At 39.5% G+C, this 22641-nt stretch overlaps 1 protein-coding gene across 2 annotated transcripts in view; it reads right to left on the reverse strand.

Moving 5' to 3' along the window:
• SH3RF1 (SH3 domain containing ring finger 1) overlaps positions 1 to 18228 on the reverse strand; it is an 84152-nt gene extending 65924 nt beyond the window's left edge. The window contains exons 1-2 of one of the 2 annotated variants that reach the window (XM_039551672.1): positions 18125 to 18228; positions 16338 to 16826 (exon numbers count right to left, since the gene is read on the reverse strand). In XM_039551672.1, the coding sequence (XP_039407606.1) occupies positions 16338 to 16724 (387 nt within the window). In that variant the 5' untranslated portion in view covers positions 16725 to 16826; positions 18125 to 18228. Of the gene's footprint in view, positions 1 to 16337; positions 16827 to 17805; positions 18090 to 18124 lie in introns of those variants that run through there. The other variant, XM_039551673.1, reaches the window with a different exon arrangement.
• Positions 18229 to 22641: the final 4413 nt, after the last annotated feature.

The following is a 22641-nucleotide window of genomic DNA, read 5'->3' on the forward strand; positions in this document are numbered from 1 at the left end:
CCCAGAGAGTGCCAAGCCAGTCCAGCAGTCCTTTCTGTGCACACTCTGCTGGGTGATTGTATTTCCAAACTAAAAATTATATTAAATGGTTCACACCAACAAAAATTGCAACAAAGCCATGAGTTTAAAAATCATTATAGCTGCAATAAGACAATCATCACTGATGCACCCTGATTAAGAGATTAAAAATACATAAACTCAAGCAATACATAAAAGTAATTCACATAAGTAAAAAATAATCAAGTGATAAATAAAAAAGTAGTTTTATTTTTAAAAGGTAAGCAGTAAAATACACACATGAAAACCCTAGTTTTCCATTTTATTTGAAATATTGCACAGAGTAAATGAAAAATGTGCAAAGAGAACAAAGGGATGGTTTCTACACGCCAGTAGTTCAGCTTTCTAGTGCCAACATTTTATATGGTCCATTACAGGCCCTTTTGTTCCCACATCTGCATGCATCAAGTAGAACAGTTATTCTACATCTAGAGCCATGATCAGTACTTGTACTTCTCAATAATACTACATTTGTAGAGCCTCAGTTGTTCTCTCTCCTTGGAGGTGGAAGATTGAAGTTCTATTTTACTTTTTTAAAAAAGAAAGAAAGTAATATTACACTGCTCAGTGATTCTTCTCAAATACGGATTTACTATGTAAACTTTCAAACACTTTGTGCTGTAACATAAAGCATAAAAAATTAATCTTTTTTTTTCCTTTTTCTACCACCTAGAAAGAACATACTCGAATAGGAAAAAGGCTAGATACAACATGCAAAGTCATATGAAAAACTGAAGTCCACATATATCTCAGCGTACTTTGATATTATAAGGGAATTAACAGTAAACTAGAATTACTGCTTTTGTTATTTTTTCCTTCAAATTCAATAGCAGGCATATAATCCCCACAGGATCACAGAGATACAGCACACCTGAAACATAATATTCAAAGTTATGTATGCTTCTAAAGCTGTCATTTTAAAAGCAATTTAACTTGTGAAATAAAACCCCTGAATTTATGATTTGCCAAATATTTGTTTCTTTCGAAACAATAATGCTCCAACTTCTGAAAGTACATCCCAAGAGATACTATTTTCTCATTAAAAACAGAAGTCAGAAATAAACAATTTTCTCCTAAATTAATCTCAGCTTTACATGAGGAAAATGAGAAAAGAAACATCACAGCTAAGCCAACATAAACAACAAATGTTATGTTCCCCATCTGATAGTCAAAAAGTAAAGGAAAACCACACTTTGAGCTATGGTTAATTAAGTACTTTCTAGACAAAATATGCAATCAGAATTATTTTATCTCATCAAATTATTCACTGTGGATACAACCAAGGAGATTAAGAAAAGAAAAAAAAGAAAAAGAGGTTCTATTTCCATAAAAAGCATCATTCATACCTGCAATACATGATTCAACATGGCATAAGATCTAACCACCAAACCACAGACGTCTTGGCGTGGATTTCTGCTAACCTCTACTAGAGCACTGAAAGCGATGACAAAACAATTCTCTGGCTCAATGACCCAAGCACTCGCCTGGGATGTGAACAGTTGGGTTTTAATCCTTTTTCCAGCAAATATTTTATTTTCACAGAGTGGAACAACTTCAGTTGTTCCCCTTTACAAAGTGGGCCAAAAGTCTACATGATTAAGCCACTACAGTCACTGGTACCAATCTTCACAGTACATTAAATAGTGAACCAAAGGCCGACTTACCCTAATTAAGGTGATTCACTTAAGGCAGATTTAATGCATAGTGACAAAATGACAAAACAGAAAAAACATGGGACTTCTGTATCCAGTACAATTTTTTTCCATGCCTTTTGAAAACATTGCATGCAAAGACAAAGGAAAATCAGAGAGATAAAGTACTTGCTAGAGTATTTGCTAGATACTAGATAACAAATACTAGAGTACTTGCTAGCTCTCAATCAAAACAGCTACACAACATTCCTAGGTCCTTGCTGACTCATCTTCATTAGAAAGACAAAATGAAATTGAAAATAGTATTTACCAAGAATAGTCATAAAATCATGATTTTTATCCAAAACTAACATGACCAAGAAAGAGCACCCATATATACTTTGCAATTTGTTGGTGCTATCAGAAATTACTGTGCTCCCTAGAGTGCTGTCTGTTGCCTTGATGGTTCATGCAAAGCTCTGATGCATTTCTTCCCTCTTGTTAACCCTCTCTCATAAATTCCATATTTCTTCAGGCACGCATCAATGATCCAGCTCTGGTATTTATCGTCAGGTTTACCAGTCTTTATAGAGTAGTCTTGCTGTTCCAGACTTACTCTGATTGGTGCATTTAGAAGCAGCTTTATTGCTTCAGCTACCAAAGGAACACGAAGACCAATGTTCCTCTAATGAAGGATATCTACTGCACTTACTGATTTTTACCAGATCTGTTTTTATGGAAGCCATTAACACTCCCCTGTATTCCAACAGAATATTTTCCAATGTATATTTTAATAGCAAAGTTCAAAACTGCTATTTTATTTCTATAGCTACAAAATCCTGAAAAATATAAACACAGTGACTGTTTACGTAAGACCACTTTGGACAGATTTCATCCATTAAATTTTATATGCTGAACAGACGAAAGAAATATGCAAAAAGTATTCTTGTTTCAAAACACAGCACAAATCAAATGCTATTTCATCCACCAAGTACCACTACCTTCTCCAAAAACAAAGCACAGTTTGGCATCTAATGGTATGTTCAGCCTAAACTTCAGTAATTGGAATCCACACCCAAAACCAGAGTTCTGCGGTACTGACAAAGCCCCAACAATTTGGTACCAAGTTTGGTCTACTTTTACAAAAGCAAATGGTTTTTCTTAAGTTAAAAAAGCCACACTCTCACAAAAATTTCAATGCCTCTACCTCTTTCCCAAAAAACAAAACATACGGAAAGAAAATGCATCTCAGTTTTTAAATATAATAATGCATTTAAGTCTAGAAAACTACTGCATAACCTGATTTTGGTTTATATGAAATCTTAAAAATTCTTACTAATGTTCTAGCTTTGAGCACCACAGTTATTTGACTTCCCAAGAACTAGATGCTGTTCCCAGGAAGATGTGGGGTGCTAACCTGACGTGGCAAGTAGCAGTAGTTGGAAGAGAGAGCACGGTAATTTCCTAAACGAAACTGCAGCCAGTGTCCAGATCTGAGGGTGAAGTTACCTGTTTAAGCACAAAGATGATTTCTCCAACATCACAAGGTATCTTATGCAAACAAAACTGAATTTCTGAAAGCAACTACTTTAAGGTTTGCTTGAAACACACAATGTGGAACACTGGAATACTTTGTTTTCCATTTACCATAGGTGAGACTATGCTGTGGTTACTGCATACTGGGCTGAAAGGGTTTTCGAGCTGTTAAGACATGTCTAACTAAAATGACCAAGTTAGTGCATGGTTTGATTCAGATAAACTATCTTGAACTTCAGTCTGGCTATGTGCAACCGGGCTCCAATCTGACTTAGATCTTCACTTAGATACTTAAGTAAAGCAGCACTGAAATCCCTTGTAAGAAGATGAAAAATTTCATACATGCAGAGGTTTCTTCCAAGAACTGTACCTCTGAATATTTTAAGTCCATATCCTTCCATGACTGCAAGTACAAAACTGTCTCTAAAATAACTTTATTTCTTTTTTAACCATTTCTAATATAAGCTCTTACTTGTGAACTGAGCAGTACACTTCAGACAAAAATATACACCCACCTAGGCAACCACAGCCTACAAACCCCAAGAAAACAGGCACAAACTTCATGAACCAATCTATCTCAGTAACTCATGTAACTCCCAACAACATCAAAAAATAAGGAACTGTGTGGTAGAGCCTAACTGCAGACATTTCAAAATCTCTGAAAGGAATAAGGATGCCACATTACATAAAATTTTACTCCGAGAATATTTTAAAAATGGCACTTTTTACGTAAATTTCTGATTGCTGAAGGGAAAAAAAGGAATAAGCACTTCCTGACAGTTGAGCTGGTTTAACTCATACCCCCTTCTTTCTTGGATTCCTTTAGTGCAAACTCAGAAATTCTGAAACAAGTATTAAACTTAAAAAAAAAAAAAACCCTCTCCCTATCAATCACTACATATGCAATTATGAATATTTCTTATTTAACTGCGTAAGACATAGCATTTAATATTTTATTTTTAAATAAAAAACCCACACTACCTTTGTACAGACTGCAGAGAATAATCAGTTTCTCTTCTATGCCATTTAAAATAAATTTTGATGTCTTTCATGCTACCATTAAATGGTAGCGTGATAAAAAAAAATAGAAAGCATAAATGACATCAGTTCCCTGTGGCAAGCAACACAATTCTGAATTGAATATATGAAAAAGTATCATTTCCTGAGAAAAGAGCATAAACCCACAACAGGAGCTGAAGTCAGAAATAAGTTTTCCTTGACACTTATGTTTCGTTCTGGGTTCAGAGGTTTTGGTACAAGAAGATAAACTTTATCGAAATTGTAAACTACTTTGGGAACCCGTTTCCAGAAACAGCCCACTATTCTATTTCGGCACTGAAAAACCAATTCCCTTATTAGTGAAAGTAAAAGCAAACACAAATCCCCATTACAGAACAAAAATAATGTATTTTGAAAAGATAGTTCTGGAAAGATAGTTCTCCTTTTAACAGTATTACACAAAGGTGAGCTGCTCCAACAGAAAAAAAACATACTGAAAATATTCCATTGTTTTGCTTGGAGAACATGTACCATAAAATCCATTCTTCTTATCATCACGACTGAATTCAAAAGAATAGATTGTGACCATGCTCTGTAAGGCTAGCATGATGTTTAAATCCCTATTTTTAGTTATTACTAACTGAAGGAAAAGACAGAAGACTGAGGAAACATGGAAGCAAGATGAAAGAAAATGCCACCAAATCAAAATAGTCACAGATTATGTTTATTTTTTCTTCCTTCTTTGATAATATTTTTCAATTTTCCAGCAATTCCTAGGACACTAGCCCCCCTTTTCCTATATTCTTTTTGAGTTCATTGAACGAAATATTAGAATTTGTATCTTTACTGGTTCTGTAAGAACAATGAGAATACATTATTAGTAATGAAACAGACATTTTCAGAATTCTGTGAAGAATCTCAAAGTGCTTGAGAGATATGCCAGAAGTAATCCTCAAAGTCCTGAATGGAAGTTCTTCAACCATTTTGGAACTGTACTAGTCTAAATGTCACATAATACATGACACACTATTACAAAATAAACAATGACAAATAAAATACACAGTGTTCAAATACACACATACTGAAGGAAATGAGATAGCATGTGAGTCAACACACTTAAATTTCTTTCTCACCTCTTGTCTAGCCAACACCTCCATAGCAACTTTTCTATTTTGATGCTCTCCAAAACCTTCCTCAAACATCAAGCTACCTCTTCAACTTGCTCCTGCAGCACTTCCCCCTCACCAAGTCTCTAATTCAATTCCAGTGAGCCAAGAGTCATTTGCTTGATCCCATTTCCTCTGTAATATTTTATCTAATTAGTCTATTGCTATGTTCCAAGCCTACTACCACAGTTCATTTTTTCTCAACACCACTATCCCTCTTCCTTCCTCATTACTTGACCATTTGAGTCTTTATCACCCCTCAGTACTGAAATTTCTCCACTTTTCAGCCATCTCCTCCCAGAGGCCTTCTCCCACCCTTTCAATGAGATAAGTGATTGCTTTCATGCCTCAAGGCTAGCTCAGCTCTTCTGCCACCCCCTCCAAACAGAGGGTCACACTTTCCATCTCCTTCCTGGACCTGGTTTGAATCTTACATTGGAACAAGTTCCCCAGGCAAGTGGTGGAATCACCATCCCTGGAAGTGTTCAAAAAACAAGTAGATGTGGCACTTCATGATATGGTTTAGTGGTCATAGTGACATTCAGTCAAAAGTTTGACTTGATGACCTTGGAGGACTTTTCCAACATTAATGATTCTATGATCCACTTCCTCTGTTCCTCCTCTGGTGCTGTGTGAACATGTCTGGCAGGAATCCTCATGTTAGGCTGAATTCTTCCACTGTATACTGCCTTTTTTAAATTCCTCCAACTCCACTACTTCAGGAGCTATGCTCAGGAGACAAACACAGCTTAGGCTCAGTAGTGTTAGAAGAGCCAAAACTGAACAGAAGCAATATGCAGACTGCAGTGGTGGCCAAGGACACATTATCAGCATAATGTTCTTTGTGTTCTTTAAATTCTGGTCCATAGACTCCTGATTGCCTGAAAGATTTTGAAAAATAGCTTGTGAAACAACCACAAGGAGATCTTAATTTGCATATGCACAATGGCAAGGAAACAAACTGTTATTTTTATCTACCTCATTCTATATTTAAAATTTAACCTAATTTTATTGGGTTGCAAACCAGGAATTAATGCATTTTTTAAAAAACCCTTTATTCACTCTTCTTCCCCCCAAACAAAGTGATAGTCATTTCAACTTTTTTCCTCAAGTTGTAAGTTCTGTGGTAGTGTATATAGCGAATGGAAATTCAGATCAGCATTTCCCAATTTTAAGATCTGTCTTCTGAAAGATTATCTATTCATCTGCTTATTGACTATCCCTGCCCTGCTTAGTCCCAAGACCTAAGAGGATTACAGAACCCGGTGGCAAGGCTGAAGGCTTGTTAACTTAATAAGGCTGTGGATTTAAAACTGTGTTAAATTAAACAGGTTTTGAAAATGGCTTAAGTCTGCTAGTGTGGATAAGATTTAAGAGTCTCCCCTATTTATCTAGCTCATGAGAAAGACCATGTGAGATAGAAGGGCACTGGTACACATGAACAAGTGAAGGTCCATGAGACACTGATTTTTTAGCAAGCTCGGCTTCAGAATAAAAGCTTCTGTGCTACTCAGGGGCACATTACCACAGTGCAGTGAACTCAACTTCACTGGATTTGTTTAAAGTAACCTTCTAGAACAGCTATGCCCTATATATGCCAACTCAGATCGTCATCTGATTATCTTTGACTATTTTTAACACTTTATAAAGTCAGAAGTGCTTCATTCTTACACATTTTTCTTGAATATAAGTAAAATAGAGACTATAACCTAAAGGGCTAAGATAGCATACCAATAAAGAATAATTGAAGAGACATGTTTCAAATTATTCAGTATTGATGTTCTGCCACCTCCATGCAAGTAAGACTACATTCCTTCTCCTGAGTTCAGCAGCTTGAAAGTCTGGTGGAAATGAGTACTTTTGTCTTTAAACAGAGTTTTTTAAAAGCTTGTCTTGTAGAACTGTGGTTCACACAAGGTAAAACAGTGGTTCAGCTCTTTAAAAAGCTTTCAGTGCACATGTATATTTTGAAAGCTTAGATGCTGAGAAGAGGAAGTCAAGAGAGGTAATATACACAAGCATAGTTATCTTTCTGCAACACTAATGCAATGAAATAAAATCAGTTTTATTAACAAAGAAATGCTAAAGACTGAGGAGCACTTCAAGAGTTACAAAGTCCAACAGGACACTTGATGCCGGGCTTATCTTCTGAGCAGCACTGGCATCAATCCTTCACTTTAGAGAGAGGGAGAATGATATCTATATTAATATTTAAACAACACTGAAATGCTTACCTTTGATCAAAATGAATTTATGATTAATAGCGTACTTCCCAGCTAGAAACTATAAAATTATACTTTGCACGCTTACAGAATATAAAAATGGACTATCTATATTTGGCTCTGAAAAATCAAGGAAGATAGAAAGAACAGCTAAAGACCAGAATAGAGCTTTTAGTTTAATTAAAAAAAAAAAAACAAAAAACAAACAAAAAAAAAACCAAAAAAAAAACAAAAAAAAAAAACCACCACACCAAAAAAAACCCAACCAAACAAAAAAACCCAACAGAAATTTACACCATATTAAAAAAATTAGGTGTGGAAGGTCGAGCATATCAGCAATATTTCAAACAGAATTACTGTGCGAGAGGGATGGCGCACAAGAGAATCTTGTCCTCATTTGTAGGAGATCAAACACACTCTTGCAGGTTCTGGCTTTTTAACACTTGAAAATTTAAGTGCTTATGGTGGGGGGGGGGGGGGGCAGAGGGGATTAATCAAGAGCCAAATAAGATAGGAACAAAGACCTAGACAAGAAAATACTTAAAATTCTGAAGTGTTTATACTCTTACACTACAAAAACTTAACTTTGGACAATAAATCACATACTTGAATGCCACAAGAGTAAAATGAGAGTTACAGCCCTAAGCCTATAAGGGTACAGTGAGTTGCTCACATACACCACAGTTGACTTTCATGAACATAGCAGCCTGAGACTCTGAGAAACTTTGGCAACAGTGTCTGTAAATGAAACATTGACTTCTGTGTTTCACTTTTCCTACAACTGGAGAATCCAAACCTGTAGGTTTCCAGGAAACATTGAATGATATTTTAAACATATGTAAATAAGCATCCCATGCCTAAAGAATTCTTCTCTTTGGAGTGATTTCCCTTATCTCCAGAGCATCTTTCTGAGTCTCAAAGATCTCCTGATGTTTTAGAGAATGCAAATATGAAAACAGACTTAACCAACTGCCTCTGTGCTGACCAGCTCGGGTTCTGCACCCAAACTGCATGGCGACTCCGGCAATCTCCAAGAGAAAGGGATACTTGACATGCACAGTACAGCAAGGCTCTAACCAGAATGAGTCTCAGTGTTCAGTCTGACAGTCAGAGGACAGTGCTGTCATCTTCCCCTCTATACCTAAGAAAGATAAGGAGTGCAGAAAAGAGCACTTGGATGTGTGACTCTCCCACCTCAGGGCCACTTGCTTTCTAAAATTAATCCAGCTCACCTCAAAGCAGCAATTCTCAGTCAAAAAAAAAAAAAACCTGCTCTCCAAAAAGACTTTGATTTGATTTGGTGATGTGAAAAGAAAAGCAAAGAATTTGATCTAGTTCAACTGACCCAAGAATTCACTGCTGATTTTCCAAGATGAGTTTTTCTGTCTAACACAGAGGGATCTGACAGGAAATGAGCTTTAACAGATGCACACTTTTCTTCTGTGAAGGCAGTAACGAAGTGTATGCATGAACAGGGCTGACCAGATGATATTTCAGCTTTAATTACTGAGACACATTCTTGCCCACACTAGGATGAGGATATAGTAAATGATTTAAAGGAGAAGAAAAAGAAAAAAGGAAGAAAAACCCCAAGAGGGGGGCAATACAGTAATATTAACTTCTACTTTATGCTCTTCATGTATTTGGCAGATCTTAGTCATATATACTACAAGACTGTACATAGTCCACATACTTCAATAGAAAATTTTCTTTCTTATTGTTTACTTTTTGTTCCTTATGTCTGACACAGTCAAGGACAAATGGGACACAAGAGGTAAGAAAATTGTATGTTTTCTTTTTCTTGGAAGTAGTACAGTAAGATCAGAGGCAGGAGAACGTTTGAATAAAGGACAATGAAGCCAAAGAAAAGACCAAGGAAGGTGTTAGGCGTATCATATGGAGAAGGCCAAATGCACTGCATGGGGAAGTTCACCAAAAGAAAGACAAACAACTGATCATAACAAGTTTCCAGTTTTATTATCACAGCTGCAGTTTAAGGCTTTTTGTTTTGTACAGTTCCTGTCCATGCACTAAACACTGAAGTTCCATTAAAAACCATTTCACTCAATTAAAGGAGGGGAGAAGAAGGATTTCTAGCTGACCCCATCTCAACCAGCCCCTTCAGCTCTCCATACCATACTTGATTCCTATTAAGCCACAGAACGCATTGCAGAAAGCCAGACACTATGCACAGAGAAACACAGCAACAGCACTACTGACTGACTTTTCTAACCAGATCCTGGATCCCTTATGTAAAGCAATTTTACTGGTATTTGATTTTTGTGGTAATATGAGACAAAATTCAAGGACTTTTATTCTCTCTAAAAAAAACTGCTTCCCTTCACAAGCCCATTAAAAGTAAGAGCTTGAGACTTTTTATGCAGAAGTTAAAATTTTCTGAATGATCAAAGCTTTTTGAGTACAGCAATAACCTGCAACTCACTGGCCACATTAAAGTGGAGGAAAAAAAGACACCATTTTATTTCATCTAGGGGGTTTTAAACAAATCTACATAAATGGAGGAATATTAATTGGAAAATGAAGGGAAATAGAGACACCCCTCTTCCACATGAAGACAAAGCAACTATACAACAGTATCTTCCACTAATACACCAAAAAACAACAAAAAAGCTTGTAAACAAATTTAAAAGGGATTTCAGATTTCAGTATCACATGTAAATAATGTAGACTTCTTTTTTAGTTTATAGATCAGTTTACTTCAAAACCTAATTGTTTTTTTAAAAAAAGGGATTACACTAGTTTGGCAGCTATTTTATCAAGCAGATTAATGTTAATTGGCAGGTTCAAGATAGCTATGCAGGTTTGAAGTATGGAATTAAGCATTTCTGTATTACCAACACAATTCACATTAGATATGCTCTTCTTATTCTTTTCAAAACACACGTAAATCTACACAACAGTGTGCCAGTCCCATGCAGATTTCCCTAGCTGAAGGGTGGACTACCACTTCCACAGATGTTTCAAGTGTCTGGCTTTTCCTCACTGACGTACTCATGTGATTTTCTATTAAACATCCAAACAAAATTAAATCCTCTTAACAACATGACACTAAGCATTGCACCATCTTTGGGACAGGAAATGGATTATGAACAGTTCTCCAGTAATGTGGAAGTCAATGATTTAACAGCAGGATATACTGACCTCAATGGAGACTGTAGAACCATTGTAAAACACCCATGGACACGTCCAAAATTAAAAAAAACGTCAATGCCTGCCCTGGAGAGTATACAGTCTAAATAGTGAGTCAAACAAAGAAAGTACTATCAGTCATATCTGCAGATGAGAAACAGAGGCACAAAGAGCTTTGAGTGACTCTGTGCAAGGTCATAAAGGATGTTTGTAGCAAAGCCAGGAACTGAGCCCGGAAGCTCTCAATCCTAGCCCAATGCCTTTAGATACAGAGACAGTTCTTCCTTTTGCTTATCCTCCTTCTCTATCTAATTATTACGTCTGAAAGGGAACACATTAACATCATGAGAGTCAGTCTACTTTCCTTTTATATTTATGATCTCCATTAAATTTTCTCTAGTTTCACATAAGATACGAGAGTGTTACACAGAAGTAATTAAAATTGTACAAGCAATTGTAAACATAAAAGCAGAATCTGATACCTCCACAAGCATGAAATGAAACAAAAGCATGCACATATGATTTACAAAGACTTCACAAAATATTTTCTAATGATCACTCCAGAACATGAATAGTTGTCTACCTCCATATTCTCAAATGTTACTTGGGAACTTCCCCCCCATTCCTTCTTCTTTCCCCAGATTTATATGTTGAGCATGATTCCACATGTATGGAATATCCTTTTGGTTGGGGCGGTCAGCTAAAAATCAGGTACCATTAAGTATGATGGCACGATTCTCCAGCCTACCATCACAAATAACAACATGGAACTAACTGCATTACCCACTGTTTTTTGCATATTTCTACATCTACTTTTTCCCTTAAATGGGTATACTTTACAATCTGATCTATTATAACAATGCGAACCTCCTCTAAGAACATCCCTCCAGCAGACCTTTACTGATACATTTCTATGTACTATTTTATTCCACTAACTCTTGTTCCAAGATGATTTAAACATCTGTTCCAATCTACGCCTGCTGCTATGCTTGGTGATCCCCATATTTATTTACAATAATGTAATAAAGTTATTGATCTATGAATACACTTTTTCAGTCCTATTCTTATTTTCTAGCCTAAGAGGTTTCTTTTGATACCTAAGTTCTGCCAGGATCTCCATAGGCCAGCAAGTGCCATGACTACAAACGCAGCAGTTGTTTTGGCTCCTCTCAGTTTTTTGCAACCTGCTCAACAGTCAAACAGTGAGAGCTGCACTCTGAGCTCTCTTCTCCAGGGTGGTTAGGATGAAAGAAAACTGACTGCTTACACCATCCATTGAGTCTGACAGAGAAGCCCAACCTGCTTAAGTCCACACAGATCAGAAGGTGGCCCACTGTCCCTACTGCCCCAAGATATGTGGCAAGGTCAAACACCATGGCTACAGGAAAACCTGGCTCCATTTATTTTCCTTTCTGGCATTCAGCAGTTCCCAGGAAAGCCTACTGGATCACAAATGACCACTGCTGCAGCAGTATGGATACAGGAACTTAAAATTTTACTACTGCTTTCCTTGTTAAACAAACATGAAAATGGATGCACGGGTTTACACGACACAGCAAAACTACTAAGCATTAGCAGAAACTCATGGAACAATCTCCTGTTAGTGGGTTTTTCTTTCCTCCACAGTATAAAAGAATTTATCTCAAACAACTCAGATGCTCAGATACTAGTGGCTCTAGCCCCCTTTAACACCTAAAGGAGCATTTTCCCATAGCCTGTAACGATTGTTTACCCTCTCATTTCAAGTCGACTTCACCAAGAATGGTATCTCCAGAGGTTTCTAGGGCTTTCCAGAATAAAAAACAACAAAAAAGGGAAAACCTTTAGGATTTTCACATTGCACTGTATCTTGATAAGATACAGTGAATCTTGATACGATTTTCCACTGACATACAGTGTAATATACTCAAATTACACCATCAATTCTCATTCACCAAAAGCACTAACTCTATTAGGAATGGCCAACTTTTCATGCTTTTCTTTTATTAATGGAGATCATTTGAATTCTTCTGTTAGCTCTTCCTGCCTACATTTGGTCCAGAAAACATCTGAAAATCTTATTACAAAATATTTTCAACAATGATAAGGTTTCAGACTATTTAGATAACTCTCTTCTAGGTTCTGTAGAAAAGATAGCCCTAACTTCAGAAATTTGAACTATAAACAAACCAGAGGGAGAATTCGTATGTCTTAGGCAAATACAAATTCAAAGGAAAAGTTAAAAGTGGATCATCTTAAATCTATCTAGGAGAGAACAGCTCTCCAACATCTAGCAACTCAGGCACACAGCTACATTTAAGACTCCTGCAATATGCATACCCTTGTAAAAGCGCCATAAGGAACTTCAGATAATTCTTGTTTGACATACTCAGGGAAAATTAAAAATTAATAACATGAGCATAAACACAAAAGGATGGACCCTAACATTTTTGAATGCTCTTTTAAAAGAAACAAGGCTCATGTGATCATGCAGTCTCTCAAGAGCCCTCACTAACTTGCTCCTGATGACCAGTCCCAAGCAGATTTGACAGTAGGCTGTGGCTCTTACAGCTTTTCTAAGCTGTCAACCTAGCTGAAGGTTTTCACTTGAAAAAAAAGGAGAAAAGCATTAAATCAGCATCCATACCAGAGAGGAAGCTGCAGTATGTGTATAACTATTTTATTTGTTCTCCCAGGCAAGCTGGCTGCCTAGAACAGAATTGCTGGGCAGACAGCAAACACAAGTTTTCCATCAAGTACAGCAGGATGCTGCTGCCTTTGTCCAGCCTGTACCAGGGAAAGGCACAGAAGGCTTTATACATCAAAACAGCAGGGGAACAAAATAGATTAAGAACTTGCACAGAGAAACTGTCATTACAGCAGTGAAAGTTTACAGAGGTTACAGAAAGAAATAGGGTTACTGTAGTGGCAGAGACACTAGGCACAAGATTTGTTAATCCCCACCACCCACCCAGCTTCATTAGTTTTAAGACTCAAGGAGCCATTTGTTTATTTATTGCCATGTGTCACCACATACATGCAGAGAACGCAATATACTGTGCAATAACAGGGCTGGCCACTCCACAGTCATTGATACAGTTCAGGAAATCATGCTGCAGTACATGCTGTATTAACCTTTTCTGAAAATTATGGCATTCTCTGAAAGGGCATTTATGAGCTTAGTATTACTTCAGTGTATAAGCAGAATGTTTATGACTTGACAGCCTCCATCCACATTCACTTCATTTAACATAACAGCAACTTTCATTTACTAATTCCCCTTCAGCAAAATTAGTTTAGGAAATCTGACTCTGCCACTCATCTAGAAACAGATTTTCCTCTTCAATTCCCAGAGAGGAACTGTATTTGCAAGCATCTTTATGCTAGAGTTAGCAAAACAAATAGGGCATTCACTTCAACACTGTCCATTAAAGTGGCATTTTGCTTTCTGGACTTTTTTTTTCAAAACCACTTTTCATATATAAAATGGAAAAGTAGTTCATATCTCCACCTTCCTGAAGTCGGTTCACGTTCTTAAAAGTACTGGCTTCCTAGTAAAAAAAGGCTCTGGACAAAGTGGACAAATGATGAGATCATCATCTTTCCCTGTCTCCCAAAGGAAAGAAGGCAGAAGAATGCCTGTGAAACTCCAAAACCAAAGATGGAATAAAACTTCTTGTAAAACACTGAAAACCATCACTAATATACACTGGGTATCAGTTAATTGCAGGAGGAATGCATATGGTCAGAGTTTTAATGACACACAGTACAGCAGAACCAATAAGCTGAAGCAGTCTTCCATGCGTTATCACTCTCTACTCTGAGCAACATCTGGAAATGCAAATGCTGCAAAACAGGATATTATAGAACATTAAAAAAAGAGAGAGAATATTCCATATTAAAGTTATTTTGTCTAATAAGGCTTTAAGAAAGTCTGAAGTACAGTCCTTAATGTACAGTGCTACACCGGAAACCTTTTTGGAGGAGAAGCAGTCTCCGAAAATACCCCGTTATGTACAAAGGTCGACACAAAAATATATAAACAAATCATAACAGTTTTTGTTTTAAGAGTATTTGCAAATGCAAGGTATCATGATAAACACCTTCAAGTTCTGCAGTAGACCAGATTGGTTTTGATACTGCTGATGCATCTTTGCAGTACTTTTTAAGGATTCTACGTTCTCACCAAAGAACGTGAAAACTCAACAAAAACACAAAAACAAACCACTAAAAGAAAACCCCCACAGATCACCTTCTCTTCTTACCCATTAATATAGATACAAAATAAAACTCATTAGCAGGAAGTGGGTTGATAATTATAATTCCTATATTCTAAAGTAAAGAACCTAAAGAGATCTCTAGCAAGTAGAGAAAGCAGTATCACCTAATGGAAAACTGGATTTAAAATCCTTATGTAAACTTAAGAGGTGTATCAAAGATCTTTTGGAGAGATTCCAATCATGTTAAGTACAACTGAGGAAAATCAGTGTTAGGCTTCTTTCCCTGGGTAAGTAAACTAAATAATTCAGATACACTTTAAAATAAAGACAAGTTCTGCCAAGAACAGGTTCAAGTCCTCTTCTTGGAACTCCTTAAGACATTTCATAAAAATCAAATAAACTCCACAAGACAGAGACCACCTAAACCATTCAGAAACTTCACTTCAAACACAGGAACTCAAATATGCACGCATCACAAATTGGGCAGCAAAACCTTTCAGAGAAGCTGTCCTGCTTTGTCGTTCAATAAAACAGAGGTCTGCCATCTCAAAAAATTACATTTCCTGACATAGCTTCTAGAATGAATATGAATAATGAATAAATTAGGCTAGTGAGTCTTGATTATAAGTTTTGACAGAATCTACAGGTTGCACAGCTCTTAGGAAGGAATTAGAGTATAGAAAGAAGGCAATGTCTTCCCATCATGGTACATAGATCTTCCAAATCCCCTAGAAAAAATACTTGAGGAAAAACTAATTAAAGAAATGATGAGGACTGAGAGTGCAAATAATTTAGCAGATTGCAGGAATTCAAAAATTTCTTTTTGAAGGAAAGAAAGTAAAAATGTAGGTACTTAGAAGCCAGTGGCAAAACTTCTCCGCTCATGTTTAACACTTGTTATGTCTAACTCAAAGGAAATTTACTGATTGTAAGAATCATTTCAGAAAGTGCATGAGCCAAAATGAAATCTCTAGTCTTACAGCTGACAAACTAAAAACAATTTCAAATGCTCTTCACAAGATCTCTATCCTTAACAATAACTTAAGCTTTCCACATAAGTTACGTTGCTCTATTTGACTGTCTTTTAATAGGACAGTTAAGGATTTCTTCTTGCCTCAAAAACTGAGAGTTTTAATAAGGAAGCATTATTAGTATCTACATAACATGAAACCAACACTGATAGGAACACTGATGTGCTTTGCTAGTAATCTACAGCAATTCTCAAAATCACATTGTTTTGGTGTATTAACTATCTGACTGCCCTTATCCTGAAGCAGAGGCCATCAACTGTTTTGAAATGGTGCAGGAAAATAAAGGAATGCAACAAAATACTGTCACCACGTGGTACTGTCCAGACAAACCGGGACAGGTACTTACCCTAACAGGAGGGCTCCGTGCTTGCACCCTTTGCTGCTGTCCAACTTGGGAGCTCTGCAGGTCCTTTGATCCGCAATTAGCTACAGTGTTGATGGGGACCCTTAAAGCATTTGTGCCAGCAGTCCCACTGCCAGCGCTGGGTTTTCGAGGCCTCTGTTTGATGCCATCCAGTAGTCTGACAAGCAAAATATTACTGGGGAGTTCATCAACACTGCAGTCCACTAAAGTCCTGCACTCTGGACATCGAAGCTCACTGCGAGAGCTCACAATGCCCAGCAGGCAGCGTTTACAAAACGTGTGTTGGCAAGGCAAGACTTTTGCAGAAGCATCAAGGCGTTCTAAGCAAACAGGACACTCCAACAGATCCAGCAAAGCCGATTCATCCATTTTCCTTGTATTACTTAATGAAAAAACAAATCTTAGCAGAATTTGTGTGTTTTGAGCACTGCAAGGGTATCATGTTACATCCATTCCTCTTCTGACCGCGCTCTAAAATTTTTTGAGGGAAAAAGGCGTTAATAAGCTGGAAAAAGAGTCATCAAGACCATTTTATGATGATGTTCATACAAAGAGCAAAATAAGAGACCACTAGACTAATTCAGTAGATATTTTCAATAAATGAAACATGAATATAGCAATAGCAATCCACATTAATGTATCTATTTATTTAAAATATTTTAACAACTGCTAACAACTAAGGTTTTTAAATTCAAGTCCCCATAAATTTCAGTCTGAGTGATTTTCTCAAATTATTCCAGAACAAAGAGCTATCCCCAGTACAGCAGTATAATAAAGCTTACTTTTCAGAGTTCTTAATACATCAGTCTCTCTGAACATTTGAGATTAGCCTTTGTTCACAACAAGAAGATGGCAAAGGTAACTACAACGGGGTCCAAGACCACAGAGCCTACACCAACAGGTCATAGGAAGGGGAATTACATTTATGCCAACACTAAGCCAACAGTGGAGCACATTTCTACCTTTTCTATGAAAAGTACTGCAGCACATTACACAGCTCAGCCTTGAAAACAGCCTCCAGCTCACAAGGCTTTTAAGCTTACCACAAGCCTGACAAGGAGGTTCATTACAGTGCCGCCTTTAAGAAGCGCTTCAAAAACTATCGCGAAGTGATTTACAGCAGGAAGTGCTACTGCCATATCGTTAGGACAACACGAGCGCTGCGTATGCAGCCACAGAGGCAGGGGCGAGCCTCCAGCCAGCTCCAGTCTACGCAGCGAGGGGCTGGGAAAAGGGAGGGGGCTAAAAAACAAACACCACTTAAGAGCCCCCCTAAAAAAAAAAAAAAAGCATTCTGCGAGAAGTCACACCAGGATGCTTCACGGGCAGAAAAAGGCTTGTTGAGCTCGGTACTGCCCAGCACCGGGCGAAGTTGAGCGCCTCCCCCAGCCTCCGCAGCCGCCTGCGGGAGCAGCTCCCCCAGCTCCCTGGGCGCTCGTCCCGCACCTACCTGCTCTCGGGCTCCGCGCCCGGACCGCCTCCCCGATTCACTGCTTTATATTCCCCTGCTCCCCGGGGGAGCAGCGACCCGCAGGCGGGCGGACGCCGCGCAGGGGTCCCTGCGGGGACACGGGGCGAGCGGGGACGGCTCCCCGGAAGGCGGGGGCGGGCGGGGGGCACGGCGCTGTCACCCCGCCCCAAGGCGCTGGGCAGAGAGAGGGAGGGGTCGGGCCCGCGGCCCCTCCGCCGCACCGAGCCACCCTCGGGGGCGCGGGGGTCCCCGGGGAGCTCGAGCGCCGCCCCCTCCCCGTCCCTCACCCAGCTCTCACCGTGTGGCCGCGCCGCCCCGCTTTGTTCCCGTGAGGAGCCGCCGCCACCGCCGGCCCCACCGGTGCCTCTCCCGCCGCGGCAGCGCCGAGACTCCCGTGCCCTCCCCGCCGCCGCGCAGGGGCTGCTGACGCGAGGGCGGCACCGCCCCCGCCGGCACCGCCCCGCCGAGGGGCCGCGGGCAGGGAGCGGGGCGGGCCCGGCGGGTCCCCAGCGGCAGCACCGCCCCTCGCGGGCGGGGACAGGGCGCGGGCCGCCTCGTCCTCCCCGTCAACCCCACCTCGCTGAGTGCCGCGGGCGGTGACTGGGGCGGTGGGAGAGCACAGGCGGCTTCCTGGGACTGAAGGAGCAGGCGCTTTCCCCCCCGGCTTGTGCGTTGGGGGCAGCCCGGACAGGCACCTGGGGCTGCCGCCGACTGCGTGGGGGCGGTGGCGAACGAGGATGAGGGAGGGAGGGGGCGAGCGAGGGTGGGTGGTCAGTCGCTCGCTCGCAGGGCTGCCTCCGCTCGCTGTCTGTGGTAAGTCATACCCGGAGCGCCGGCCTGCGGCTGGCAGGCCCTACAGAAGGAGGAGCCGGGGTGCCCGGAGTCCGTGGGGGCCCGCCCAAGGAGACTGCTCATGCTGGGCGGGCTTGTGCGGGGCGAGGGACCCTCCCCGAGTCTCCCCCGGCTGTGCGCTCTCAGCTCCTGGCGTCACGGTGGGACGCGGTGAGGCCGCGGCGTTTCCCGCTCCGGGGAGGTCAGGCACTGCCGTGCTGGGCACGGGCAGGGGAGGAGACGGGGATGCCGTGTCACGTCCATCGCTGCCCTCGGGTGCGGCTCTGCTCCCTCGGGCCCTTGCAGCACGCTTGTGGTGAGGTCGAGTGCAGCCTGTCTATGGGCATGGTTAGTGCTGGACTTGGCAGTGCTGGATTAACAGTTGGACTCGCTGATCTTAGAGGTCTGTTCCAATCTAAATGGTTCTGTGACAGGACTGCTTAATTAAATAAATGATGCCAGAAAATTGGTGAGTGCCTCTCTTCACACACACACAACCACATACCTCTGTGTTCAGATGATGCTCTTGGTTTTGGGGTGTTTTGTGTGAAATACTTCTCCACAAGACTGTGGGAATGAAGGGGAAATTAAACCCTAATGTACATACAAATTACCATAAAACAAAAAGAAATTAAAGCCCGCTCTTTTAAAATCAGATGAGACCCCTTGTCTATGGGTGATGAAAAAGCTAGACAAATGTTTAAGATCCAGTTATTAATCTTGTCAACTGCAACTCAAAAAGGAAGCAATCCAAAAGCTTGTGTGTAATTCTAGCTTTCAAGTTGACCCGAAGAAATGGCGTGAAACTAAGTCAGGGGAGATTTAGATTGGATATTAGGGAACGTTTCTTCCCCAGGAGGGTGGTTGGGCACTGGAACAGGCTCCTTAGGGAAGTCATCACAGCACAAGTGTGTCTGAGTTCAAGTAGCATTTGGACAAGACTCTCAGTCTCGTGGTGTGATTCTTGGGGCTGGCTGTCCTGTGCAAGGTCAGGAGCTGAACTTGATGATCCTTGTGGATCCCTTCCAATTCAGGATATTCTATAACTTTAAATTTGCTGTCATCCTTACTGAATTCTGTGTATATATAAAAAGCTGCATTTTTTTTCTCTTCCTTTTTCACGCATGGATTGTGTAGGTTTGGATAAGCTGATAGAGTGACAGGCTTTTCTGTCATACTTTCTGGATATGCTAACTTGGTTGTTTCCAATGGCAATGATATTCTCTGATTATTAGGATTTCCAAGTAAGTGCTCACTCACACTGAATGCATCTCTAATCTTTTAATTTTTACTATTTTTCAGTTGTTGTAGTAGTGGAAATATTGAAGCTGCTAAATATGTAAAGTTCGTTAAGAAATAAGGTTTCCTCCCCCATGAATTCTGGAGTTTAGGAAAACTGATACAGATGGGTTTCTGGTCTATGTCTGTGCTTTCCAGGGAGTATCGTAACATAAATAGAAGGGTATAACCATCTGATACATAAGAATATTCCTATGTGTCATAGTATTCCTCTCTCTTGCCATGTCAGTGCTGTCACTACAGAAAAAAGGATAATGAGTACATTTGAAACAGAGACTTGTTGAATCTAAATAAAGTCTCATCTCACAATTGGATTTCACTTTTGGACATAGCTTCTTCAAAAGTTCTCATGGTAATAATTTGCCAGCCTTTCCAGCATAGTTTTGTAAGCAAGACAATTACTGTTGTCTAAACTTAGTTTGCTGCCTAAGGAATGTAAAATATCTATTAAAACAGTAAAGGAATTTACAACACAAGTGGTGTACCAGGGAAGCAAGATGAAAGTTCAGGGTAGCAGGATAAAAAGATTACCCCTTTATCAGGGCTGGTCTTTGACACTGTTTTGTGTAAAGTCTGTAAAATACTAAATACATTGTGGAATACAAACCAAAGCAGTAAACACTCTGAAGAGTATCAGGTAAATATGTTACTTCCTGAGAGTAGCTGTAGTTAATTTTCAAACAAATATGATCCATGTAAAAAACTGTGGGGGTGTGTGCAGATGTATGCCACTGCCCTCTTACACATGAAGTGTTTGACTCAGAGAGGCTGGCATACTCTGGAGCCAGGACTGAAAGGAACAGAATTGCTGTTACATTGAAGCATTTATTCTTTCTCACTTTCAGCCATAAGCAGGGAGTTGCACTCTGGACATTTTTACCTGAGGAGGCCTCACTTCTTGAAACCGTCCCATCCTTATACACAGTTCATTAGTTCCTTGTACGACTTTTACTAAGTACATGATGCAAAGGGCAGAAATCCACTAAAAACACAGATTTGAAAGATGAGGCCATCCAGTTACTCAGCCATTATCTGGATCCAACTGGATTTCTACAATTATAATATCTATTAATATTTGTTTGTATTTTACACATTTTTTGTTGTAATGAATTGTACTTCTGACACCGGGTTTCAGGCACAAACTTTTTTTTTTCTCCAATATACATTGTTTCTTTTCATCTGGAAGCTGTAGAGTAAAGGAAGGAGCAAAGGACAATAGGAAGAACAGCAAAAGACAATGTCAGGCGCAGAAAGAACTGGTAACACCTGTTTCTTTCCTTTTTTCTGTGTCAGCATCCTCGATACAGTAAACCCACTGTTCTCTGCACTCCTTTCTTTTGCCAATACCTTCTTTTTCCCTCTGGGCCAAACAGCCTAAAGGTCCGTCCCCATGTCTTGAGCCCACTCTGTTGAAACAGTCACACTCTATATTTTAACTAAATCTTACCGCAATAATCTCTCTTTCTGGCACATGTCCAAGTACCCTTAGTTTTTCCTCTGTCTTTAAAATGTGAGATAGTCTATACTGTGCCTGGCTTTGAGCAACACTGGCTAATTGATAAGTTGGCAGCTCACAAGAAGAGAGAAAGACATCTGCTGCACACTTTGCTGTAGGAGGGACATTCAATATTAGAAAATTTTTTTTATATGATCACCTTTTTCTATAAAACCTCTAGAATATTAATATCTTTCCAAATATTCCATCAGGTTTTGCCAATGAATTATTGAGAAGAGGGGCTAAGAGATGCACTCTATAGTCATCTGCATCTAGCTCCTTAGGAAATTTAACGGATAAGTAGTATGGGATATTTCAGAATTGCATATTTTTCAACTTGGAAATCTTAAATAACATAAAAAGTAATGCACTAAATACATTAATGCATTAAAGAACAACACCAGATCCAATCTTCATTCTCATCCTACAGAATGTCCCTGAAGATTATTACCCTTGATGGCAGGGATAATCCATGTGCCTGAAAAAGTCATGTTAGCACTATATATATTTAGAGTAATAAACCAAAACTGAGTGAGTGCCATGCAGAGAAATGCAAGCCTACAAGAGTAAACATATGAAGGTACATTTAATTTATATGTGAATTCCATCCTGAAAGCCTTCAGATAACTGCAAAAGACTCAACATAATAAGACTCATGGAACAAGAGCTGCTATGTCCTATCAGGAAGAAAACACAACAGTGTCTTGTGGCAGTCATAGTCTGAATTCATTTTATTTGTAAGTTCATAAGCATGTTTTTGTTTTGAGCTACATTTTTGTACTAAAATATTTTTAAAGCTTTTTTTTTTTTAATTTAGTCAGAAGGGATCATGTTTTTTCATTTGTAATGACCACATTAGCCTGTCTTTTCCATGCAATATAGATCTCAAGCACAGATCAAAAGGTTGATCTTATTTCCTTGTAAAATGGCCCCTGGAGATATGGTGGTGATCCCCTTTCAAAGGCCATGCAAAATTCCCACTGACATCGCTTTAGTGAGAGTTTACCTCTGATGGCCACGCTGATCTTGCTAGCTTTACGTTGGCAAGCACATCATGAAGGACGGCCCATGGCCAACTTTCTTCAGTCTCTGGTGAAAATGAGCAAAGATGTTCTTCAATGACTTCATTCCTTTTTATTTAAGAGTTGATGATTTTTTTGTGGTTTTGTTTTCAGTTTTTTTCACGGGAT

This window comes from Corvus cornix, chromosome 4, assembly GCF_000738735.6.
Source record: "Corvus cornix cornix isolate S_Up_H32 chromosome 4, ASM73873v5, whole genome shotgun sequence".
Lineage (NCBI taxonomy): Eukaryota > Metazoa > Chordata > Aves > Passeriformes > Corvidae > Corvus > Corvus cornix.